The following is a 10,401-nucleotide window of genomic DNA, read 5'->3' as shown; positions in this document are numbered from 1 at the left end:
AAACTCTTACAGTAACTTACTGAATTAACGAGTTATGATACAATGAAAACTTAATAAGAACGACTATGTACATTTCTGTATACATTAAGTACAAGTTATTTACACCACACGGAACATACATCACATTTGTTAAAAATACTTAAAAGTTAAAAAGTCTTTGGTGCACTTCTTTCTACAGGTAGTAATGTTTCTGTAAAAGATACAACTGGTCTGATTTGTGCCTGAGGTTATAGGGACAGGTATCGTCTAAGCGTGTTGGTAGAAGAGGATGGAGAGGGTGGTTTAAGTCCTTCATTTTGCACATATACTCTTTACATATCTTATCTCTTCTATATGCAAGGGTCTCCACCCATGCTAACTTGAATTGATGTCAGTATCAGAGCAGCTGCCCACCTTCCCATCCCCTAAACTAACACTCACTCTAGCTTGGCTGTTATTGGGTTAAGGGAGGGGTAGGTGGGTAGTTGCTCAGATACTGACACTGCACCTTTAACTGTTTCCTTTTCAAACTGGAGTGACCAAAAAGGAAACTCTCAATACAATATTTATCTATCTATAGGCAGAAAGGTGAAGATAAGTAAGATGATGATCAACGAAGGGATATTGTTTGATTTAACCGCTTAAATCATATGAAATGTAAAGCAGACAGAGACGAGAATTACATACTAGGACGAAGCTTTATCTGGATTCACTTCTCGTAATTTGAGAAGGCTGACCTTTCTCATTCAAAGAGAGCTGTATCCATTTAAGGGAAATTTTTCTTAACCTGTGATTTTTTTAAAGTCTTTTGTCTGTGAAATCTCGTTGAAAGAGTAGAAAAATATTGATGAGTTTATAAAAATCTTTGAATAGAAATTATAAGAAAATCGGAGAATCCATACGGAAAAAAGAAATGGGAGAGTCGGATGATCGGAGGATCATGCAATAAAAAAAAATCGAATAAAAGGATAATCTGAGCATTTCTGTTCATTAACCTCTTACTTTTACCACACGAATTCTTCGATTTCGCACCAAACTCACTCTGGTGAGATATCTTACCATACTTACGAGTAAATTCTTCCGGGTAAATAGAACTTAGAGCTTCAAGTTCCAGATCTTGTTCCTCTTTGTGGTCTGTCATGACTGGAAAACCTTAGAACCTTCAGTTCTCCAAAATAACAAAAATATAAATAATAAGTGGTTCACATGTTTCAGATTTTGGAAAAATTTAAATTTCATCCACCATGTTAGATTTTTGGCGACATGTGCAAGCCTCGTTTTGAAGTCTCTAAGAGTTTTCTACTGGGGAGGCATTCTAAAAGCAACCTTCAGATAGTCAATCATCTCGTCCATTACTTCCTCCAGGGTCAGTTTGATCATGAATTAATCTTCGAAGTCAAAGTATAAATAAGTTTAATTATTTAATTTCACCAGATTTCGCACATAAATAGATGAAAAGGTGTCAGCATTGGCATTGAGGTTACTGCGCCTTCCCCCACACAGTAAGGTCTCGTTATCAGTCTCCCATACTGCACTGCAGGAATTCATGAACTTGCATATGGCGATTTTGTCATGACAGTGAAACTTCAACGTGAAAACTAGCTGAAATTTCCCTCTTAAAATGGCAGAAAATGAAGAAGGTGATAACCAGAATTACGAATATTGATCTCGGTTTGTAGTAAGCTGAGTCATCTTTGCATTTGTTTCAGGAAACAAGCGAAAAAGTGACGAGGAACCGGATGTCAGCGAGATTGCTCCAAAACGAGTAAGCACGCCTTCTGTCTCTTGTTTTCCATTTGACAGCGAAACTGTTTATCAAACAAAGAACGACAGCCAATATAGATTTATAAGAAAGAAATTCTCCTCAGGTGCGGCTAGATCTGCAGGATCTAAAGGACCTGTCGAAAGAAGACATTTTGGAGAGGTAAGAGTCCAAGTGACAGCTGAATTTATAAGCCTAATTCAGTTATTATATGCATGATAAAGTTTTGAAATACGGAATTGATGATCGATGCTAATTGTACTTAATTTCACACTTAGACTGGTGCATATACATAGAATCCAGTTAATGGAAATCAACATATCTATTTTTGCCAGTTTTGAAAAAAAATCCGTACACTTTCCTTGTTCATTAATTCGTACAGATTGCTGTGGAAAACGTGCGAAGAGCAGTCACATTCTTCATTCTACATTTAAGAGATTAATTTATCTTATCTTGTTGCTCTTGTATTAAGCATTAAATCGATGCAATGACATGTAAAAAAAATGTTAAGATATATCTGTGATTAAAAGTTGGACATGTGATTGTCTCCCTTGAAAGAAATATATAATGCCGGGTACCTTTATAATTTTGGTTTTAATGTGCACTTTAAGCTTTCCTTGCGAGAAATTTAAGGAAATGACTCATTTTCGTTTTACTCAATTTAAATCTTTGCTGTGTATTGTGTATTGTTAGCTTCCCTTAACTAAACCATAGGATATATACTCCATTCACTCCAAAGCTTAACATGTTTTAAAGCTGCTTTGTAAACACAGTTCAAAATAGAAGTAGCTTAAACCAATGTTTGTTAACATAAAACTTAGCACATTGAAAGTAAAACTCAGTAACTTCCTGAAAGCTTTGGAAAACTCAGATTTTCAGCTCTCTGTTTCTGATTTTCATGTAAGTAAACATGTTTTTCTGGTGTGAATGGGGTAAATAGATGAACAAGTTCATGTGCCCCTGAGGTGTAGACATGCTGCTTTTGTTCTCATTTTATCCCCAAACTTTTTTTTGAAAATGCAAGAGGTAAATCATTGCATCTCAATTTCAAATGTAAGTCTAATTAGTTTTCAACAAAGATTTTTCCTTTGAGCAGTGTGTCATTAACAAAGACTTGCTGGCTTGAACTTTCATTGTATGAACCAAGTGTTTTAATTAATTGGCAAGAGATCTCTTACTTGAAGTAGTGTTTTGTGTAGATGTTAGCCGAATTCTCACTTTGAACACGTAGAATTTGGAAGTCTATGATATTGCAAAGGCCAACAGTTTGAACAGGAAATTGCTTTTGAAAGAATGGAGTTAGACTTGAAATTGAGACAGTATACATGGCCTGGTACATCGTTCCCAAGAATAAAAATGGCATTCAAGTGAGAACATGGATAGTCTTTTTTCATGTCAGGGGAACTTAAAGGGAGCTAGTCACAATATCTGCAGAATTGCCTTTATCCTGAAGGAAACTACCAAATATTATGTACTTATTGACTTTATAGGAGAGCAGGAAAGGAAAGCATTTGGCTTGAGGTCTGTACATCCTGACTTAAAGCCAAATATTTTCCCATTCAGCTTGACCTAGATCAGTCAGTGATCAATATCATGTGCTTGCCACTCGTTCTCTTTCTTGTATTCCTGTTTCTGCTTTCTATTTACTGCTGCTTTTTCCAGCCCCAGTTGCATCACTTTGTATGGCTTTTATGTAGGATTTTTTTTTCACTGAAGTTTTAAATAAAATTATTTTGGTAGAAATTCTCAATTGTAACATCTAAGATTCAACATCACTGAATAGAGTTCATTGCAAGGGTTTTGGAATAAGCTCAAAAACCTTATGGTTGATACACCTCAAATTGAAAAGTTTTCATCACTGTATTAGAAAAAAGTATGAGTAAACTAAAAAATATCGATGATGGTTAAGAAAATGAAAATGTTTTGAGTTAAGCAATAGGGAATTTGATATAAATGACGAGACACCTTTCTTGATTGTTATAGTTACTTTACAGTGGAAGATTTATAACTAGGTAATGGACATCATTTTCTCTTGAAAATTTGGATAGCCATTTTAATTTTACAGCTGTATTTTATTTTTAGAGTGAAGGAGTTGATTGATTATGTCAGTGAGCTGGAAAAGAAGCAAAATGGGGAACAAGCAAGTAGTAAGTGTTGACCTTTTTTTATACTTGGATGTTATCAAAATAAAGGGAAATAGTGTGTCTTGGTCACCATTGGGCATTAAAGGGTTGTGAGGTCCAAGTACTAGTCCTGGTCGGAGTCCTTGTATAGTGGTTCTGAGCTTTGTAATCAGAAATGGGACAGAATACATGGTGGGCTTTCTTTGGATTAAGACGGCTACTGTACTAGTACTTTACGTGACAGTTTACCATTTTTCTTCTTTAAAGAAGAACTTGCTGGGCTCTTAGAGACTGGAGAGAAGCTTAAACAACAGCAGCAAGAATCCACAAGGCGTGAAAATGTGTTAGTGATGAGGCTGGCCACAAAGGAACAAGAAATGCAAGACCTACTGGTGAGGACTACAGAAAACAAGGCTTCATTCATAATACACTGTACAACCACCGCTTCTGCGGGGTAGTTTTATTGCTCATTCAAAAGAGACACTGTTTAAACTCATGGCCAAGTGTCTGACTGGGATCGAGTGGTACGGGAGGGACACAACCTTCAGTGGTAACAGACAATTGTCACATGTTGATTCCTAGCAACCAGAGAGCAGTTAAGAACTGTCCTGGAACAATTGTGAAGACTTGCATGTGTTCTTCACATTTTATGAACAGTTTTGTTAAACTCAATGAACTGAATCATTGACACCACCAATTACCATGTATTTAGTAATGCATGTTTATTACTCTTATTCAAAACTTGGTATAATGGGCATCAATAAAACAGCCAGCTTGTTCTGCCCTAAGGTGGCTGTTGTAGTGAGGTAAAATTGTAGAACCCAAATTGACTTTTTGCAACAGAGAAAAAGATGAATTCCATTTAAAGGTGTTTGTTGTTGGGAGGCTTACAAACATCAAGTTACCACAATTTTTTTGGTACACTCAAAATGGAAGCAGCTTATGGTACAAGACTGTCAAAGTTGGTGGAAAAGGTGGTTGGTACCCAAACAATTATTCACTAAACATATAGATTGGACAGCACATTTAACTATTTCAAAGCCATATCCACATACAGTTAACTGCCACCTTTAAGCTTGGGGTTTATACAATTTTGCAAGGAGTTTTAAAAGGGCTTGTAAATGAGGGGAATTATATCAAAGAGGCCTTATATCTGAGGAGGCTAATATCCCAAATAGAAAAAGGACTTTGAAATGGGCTATAGCAGTACTGATCAAAATATGTTTTGCTGGTTTTCTAGCAAGCTTTGAAACACTATAAAAAATTGAACTCATTTCAACACACGTCATGTGGAACAACACATGAACTTAACAACTCCAAAAATCTGGAACATAGCAAAAGAGAAGTTAAGACCTGTCCCTTTAAGATCATGCCTGGACTCTCCTGTCATTAACTTAAAGATATTAATGTCTAATTCATAGCAGAGTTCCTATCTCTCAAAGCAAGAAAAGCTACAGTGGGTCTTATGTCTGAGGGGGGGTAGCTTATAATCTGATGAGTTTTTTTTTGTTTGCCAGTAGGTGGGCCTACAACTGAGTGGGGGGGTAGCTTATAATCTGATGATTTTTTTTTGTTTGCCAGTAGGTGGGCCTACAACTAAGTTGGGGGGGGGCAGCTTATAATCTGATTATTTGGTTTTTGTTTGCCAGTAGGTGGGCCTATAACTGAGGGGGGGGGGGCAGCTTAGAATCTTATGGGGTTTTTTGTGTTTGCCAGTAGGTGGGCCTATGGACCACTTTCATAAATGGCTGCCGGATTAATATTCTTTTGTTTAAATTTAAATTAGCCCTACTGGCCTCGTTCTCCAGTACAAAATTCAAAAGAATACATTATCTCAAGCGAGGCCAGTAGGGCTAATTTAAATCTAAACAAAAGAATATTAATCTGGCAGCCATTTATGAAAGTGGTCTATAACTGAGGGGGTGGGGGGGGAGAAGTTTATAATCTGATGATTTTTTTTTGTTTGCCAGTGGGTGGGCCTATAACTGAGGGGGGTGCTTAAGTGGCAGTTTACAGTAGTTTCCCCCTTGAATTGTGTGTTATTGAACCTAAAATGTAATTGGGTTTTATATCTAGATTGGGAATTCTCCTAAGAAAAGTATTTTATGCCTCATTGTTACTGCAAAGTTTTTTATGAGGAGTCACTTCCAACCATGAACTAAAGTTACTTTTGTTCTGCTCATTTCATTTTAAGTACAATCAGAGTTCATCTAATGACTCTTGATCTCCATAAGATCTCACTCATTTTCATACCTACATACCAGACATCTACATTGTGTCAATAAGGTTTTTACACAGAAAACTACAGTGCACAGTGTGCAGTGCACATGTAGGAAACGAATAAGCTTGCTTTGATAAATAACAAAATTTATATGCCTATGTTTAAAATTTACTGGTTGTTGTTTTTGAATGCATACCTTCCACCTATTGTTGTTTTCAAACAAAACAGCAATGAGTGGAATAATTTCATCAACCATTTCAGTGAACACTTTGGACACTATTTTGTTGATTCTAACAAAGCTGTATTCAATATTCTTTTCTGTATATATGGTACCAAAGTTCTAAAAGATAGAGATTGTGTAGTGCAGTTAGACTATTGCAGATCACTAACGAGCCAAATGCAAGTACAAGACCTCTGATACATGATGTAGAGGGGCATTTGATCTTTTTTTTAACCCTATAACTCCCCGAAGTGATTAACATGTAATTCCTCCCCATAGTCTTTATACATTTCCCAGTAAATAGGTAATGAGAATACTCAAACTTATCAGATAGAAGTTATCTTGATAGAACACTTAACTCTCGTAACTTATTTACGTGGAAATCTGCAGCAGCTAGAGGGGGGTATTAACAATCAGAGCTTGGGAGCCAAAGGGTTAAACCCTGCTGGTATTGATCTTAATCACCATGCTTCCTTTTCTCCAAAACGTTCCCTTCAGAAATTGGTTTTTCTTTAGCTGTCAGGTTCACAGAAGATTGATAGAAACATTATTTTTAGCGTTTTTTCTTTTACGTGTGAGACAATACATTAAATACTAACACTACTAAAAGCAATCGGAAAGAAGAGGGTATGACCTTGAAGGAAAATAGAGTGAAATAATGACTCAGAGCTTAGATTTGCCATGGTAGGTTAACGGCAGTGTTGCATTCTTGCAGTGACCTCCCACTTAGTTTAGTGCTCGAAAAGTGAGGACAGATCGAAAGGCAGTCATATCACCGTGTACTAGTTTCTCGTGTAGGTTCAAAGTGCAAAATGGAAGGCGGGCAACGAAGCAAACATTTGTTATTTGTTATCCGCAGACGCAAATCCACGATTTAAAACAAGCTCAAAATCCATCCTCGATCCAGCTTCGCTCCACCTTACTTGATCCCGCGGTTAATTTGTTGTTTCAACGAATGAAAACGGACTTGGACTCAGAAAAAGAGAAACTGGAACAAGCTCAGAACGACCTGAATGCGTGGAAGTTTACCCCTGACAGGTGATTGGAAATTCCTTCACATAATTTTGAATGTAGCCTCTCTAAAGACCCGACTATTTCAGCGGGCGTTGAAAGGTATTGGCGATCAACCTTGCTGTAATAGCGACGGTCTGCACACTTAATCCAAAAGATGTGGAGCCCTACATGTTTCTAGCATTGTGAGGAACAAGTAACTTTTCGGTAAGACCTTATTGTGGTCTTAAAAATTTCGTCGGCACTGCGATTTTACAACAGCGCTAGTTTAAAAACTTTGCACAAGTTCTTCGCAAATCCATCTGTGCCGGTTCGATGGGATCATGGAAAACTTTGAAAGTTGTCAAACGGCACACCACCATTTTCATGCAGTCAATCTTGTAGAATTGGCGTGTGGATTAGGGAAACTCACGGAACGTGATTGAAAATGTCTTATTCGAGACCCACAGAGAAAGACCGGGACGGAGCGGTAGTCTTAGCATTAAATGAAACAAACGTATCGATCGCGTGTCAATAAAAAAGAAATTAGACTATAAAAGGCCATGGAAATTTGTGGAAAACCTCGATATAGTGTGAACCCTGTGTGCAAGTTACTAAGCGAGCACGGACATTTGCGACCATCCGTCGTTTGAAAACCACGCCCAAAAATGTTTTGACGCGAGGTTTTTGGCAGTAATTTTGTTAAGTAACTTGATGCCTGCATTTCGTCTCACGTCTGTCTGTCTTGGCATCATGTGCCGAAAATGATACTTGTATCTCCGACTGCTTTGAAGACAACGCGCGTTACGGATTATTTGAATGTCACACTTTCGACTTTGTTGTCTTTCTGAAACTTTCAACTGTATGGTCTCCTTTTCTTTCGTAGTGTTACAGGGAAGAAACTGATGGCAAAATGCCGCATGTTGATTCAGGAAAACCAGGAGCTTGGTAGCAAGTTATCTCAGGGAAGAGTGGCACAATTGGAAGCTGAACTTGCCCTTCAGAAGAAATACAGCGACGAGTTAAAAGGCAGTCAAGATGGTGAGTGCGAAAATGAGCAGATTATTGGTTACTGTTCGTTTGATAACCGTTGTTTCTTTAAAGTGGAGGGTCCTGCAAAGGGCGGCGTCCTGTATTTTTTTGCTGGTCGTTGTAAGGTCCTTGATTGAAGTTTGTTCTACATTATATCTGCCTAAATACTCGTTTTCCCATCGTGAGATAGCTCAGCTTTCCTCAGCTTTCCTCAGCAACCATCTGGATCGCTCATTGACCTGGAAAGTGCTCTCCCTTAAGTCAATATCTTGGAGGGTAAGGGTGGAGGGAAGGCATGACTCGTGTCTCGATAAACTCCGCCTGAGGGGAACGTCGGTCTTATGTATTGTGCCGCCATTCGTCTCGGAAGTGTCATAGTTGAATGGTTTCTTGAGCAACTGCCCATTGAATGGCGTTTCCTCTCGTGATGTAATCAAAAAAATCTTCTTGTCTCATTTCAGAGTTGAATGACTTCGTCATCCAGTTAGATGAGGAAGTTGAAGGCATGCAGTCAACCATCTTAACACTTCAGCATCAATTGAAAGACTGCAAACAACTATTGTCTCAATCACAGGAGAACGCGAAGAGTTACGAAGATAAACTAAATACCTCAGAAAGGTTGCTCGCTGAAATGCGACAGCAAAACTCGCCAGTCAGCGTCAAGTTAGAGGACCAAGACGAGCATGCGCAAGCGCAAGCGCAAACGCAGTTTTCGCAGGCGCATTCTTGGACCGATAGCGCTGAATGCGCGACAGGCGATAGAACATCCCCGGCTGCTGCGAAAAGCGAAGAAAGCAAAGAAAGCGAAGAAAGAAAAGAAAGCGAAGAAAGGATACTGCTTAGCGCATCAGTAACTGTCCCGACTATGAAGCCTCCGAGCGTTCCCTCGGCGTTTTCTATCAGCCAGTTATTAGCAACTGACTCGAACCTTGGGAAGGAGAATACAGCCGAGCACGCGCATGACAATTTAGAGAACGGCGGGAGTAACCATGAAACCCCGCCATCTGAACCTATAGACATAGGCGAGTCCCCTCTTGTCGCGGCCATGGGACTGGTGGAAAGAATTGGGAGTGAGTCAAACACTTTCAATGGGGAGGTGACGGGTTAATCGCATTTTCCCTCCCCATCATACCCCACATTAGTCCAAGTTTTTAGCCCCCACCCCACCCCGACCTTAGTAAACAGCCATCGTTCATCTGCTGATTTTGCAGAAAGGCGCGTGAGAAGCAGGTCTTTCTTATTAGGACGTTTTGATGTCATAAATTATCAATAAATATCGCTTTTTTTGCATCATCTGTTTCCTGTCGAGTACTATATCTGAAAATTCGGATAGCTAAATCTTCATCATTGAAAATCTTGAAAGTCATAGAGTTCTATCATATTATTTATTTCCAGCCCTGGAAACTCATTGTTTTAGTTTGTCAAAGTATGGATCGTGGAAAGTTAAGGGAAATATTGGAAAGTGTTTCTATATTTACTTAATGTATTCCTGAGAACAACCCATCAGAATCGCGGTTTACAAAAAAAAAATCAAGAAAGCTCTGCGAAAGGCCATGGTAGATGCAGAAAAAAATCACTTAGCTAATTCTGTAGTTCACTGTAACATTTACCAGCCGATGACCAGAATGAAAGTCGAAGGGGGATCTAAAGGGTCTGAAAGACATTCAGTAGCGCCTGAAGAGCTTATAAAAAATTACGAGTAAAAATTACGAAGCATGATTATTGCTAATTGTGGGCACATTTACTGTGACAGTAATTTACGGCGTAGTTTTAACACAGCACGTTGGCTTTTGATTCGGGTGTGATTCTTCATTCGACAATGTGTTTCCTTTGTTAGAGGAATTAGGCGATGACCTGCAGAGAGGACCATCAATGTCAAGTATTTTTGCCTTGGCCCTTGGGATGAAAATTCTACATGGTGCAAAAAGATGTGTATAGTCCTGTGTACAAAATTAAGAATCAAATCGAGGAAACTTTTAACATTGTTGAATCAAAGTTCCAACAAAGAAGAATGCAAAAAAACAAAAATGTGCGGGGGTGATTTGTTACTTTACATTACCTTATTGTGACAACG

At 38.5% G+C, this 10,401-nt stretch overlaps 2 protein-coding genes across 3 annotated transcripts in view; one reads left to right on the top strand and one right to left on the bottom strand.

Moving 5' to 3' along the window:
- The window catches only part of LOC111334131 (RWD domain-containing protein 1), a 6,622-nt gene extending 5,234 nt beyond the window's left edge, over positions 1–1,388 (bottom strand). The window contains exon 1 of one of the 2 annotated variants that reach the window (XM_088729813.1): positions 1,039–1,388. In XM_088729813.1, the coding sequence (XP_088585939.1) occupies positions 1,039–1,120 (82 nt within the window). In that variant the 5' untranslated portion in view covers positions 1,121–1,388. The remainder of the gene's footprint in view (positions 1–1,038) is intronic. The other variant, XM_022939822.2, reaches the window with a different exon arrangement.
- Positions 1,389–1,494: 106 nt separating this feature from the next.
- LOC111334121 (pre-mRNA-splicing regulator WTAP) lies at positions 1,495–9,620 on the top strand. The gene is made up of 8 exons (XM_022939814.2): positions 1,495–1,619; positions 1,689–1,744; positions 1,848–1,903; positions 3,824–3,888; positions 4,132–4,256; positions 7,165–7,343; positions 8,182–8,336; positions 8,789–9,620. Exons 1-8 carry the CDS (start codon positions 1,601–1,603, stop codon positions 9,433–9,435), a joined length of 1,302 nt encoding a protein of 433 aa, XP_022795549.1. The 5' UTR covers positions 1,495–1,600; the 3' UTR covers positions 9,436–9,620.
- The last annotated feature ends 781 nt before the right edge of the window (positions 9,621–10,401 follow it).

This window comes from Stylophora pistillata, chromosome 8 (assembly GCF_964205215.1).
Source record: "Stylophora pistillata chromosome 8, jaStyPist1.2, whole genome shotgun sequence".
Taxonomy (NCBI): domain Eukaryota; kingdom Metazoa; phylum Cnidaria; class Anthozoa; order Scleractinia; family Pocilloporidae; genus Stylophora; species Stylophora pistillata.
This window is presented reverse-complemented; position numbering and strand designations above follow the sequence as displayed.

What these genes read in the sequence shown, in the direction of transcription:
- LOC111334121 (XM_022939814.2), top strand. An exon ending in TGGAAGTTTACCCCTGACAG is followed by an intron (nt 7,344 to 8,181) that starts GTGATTGGAAAT and finishes TTTCTTTCGTAG; the next exon opens with TGTTACAGGGAAGAAACTGA. An exon ending in GTTAAAAGGCAGTCAAGATG is followed by an intron (nt 8,337 to 8,788) that starts GTGAGTGCGAAA and finishes GTCTCATTTCAG; the next exon opens with AGTTGAATGACTTCGTCATC.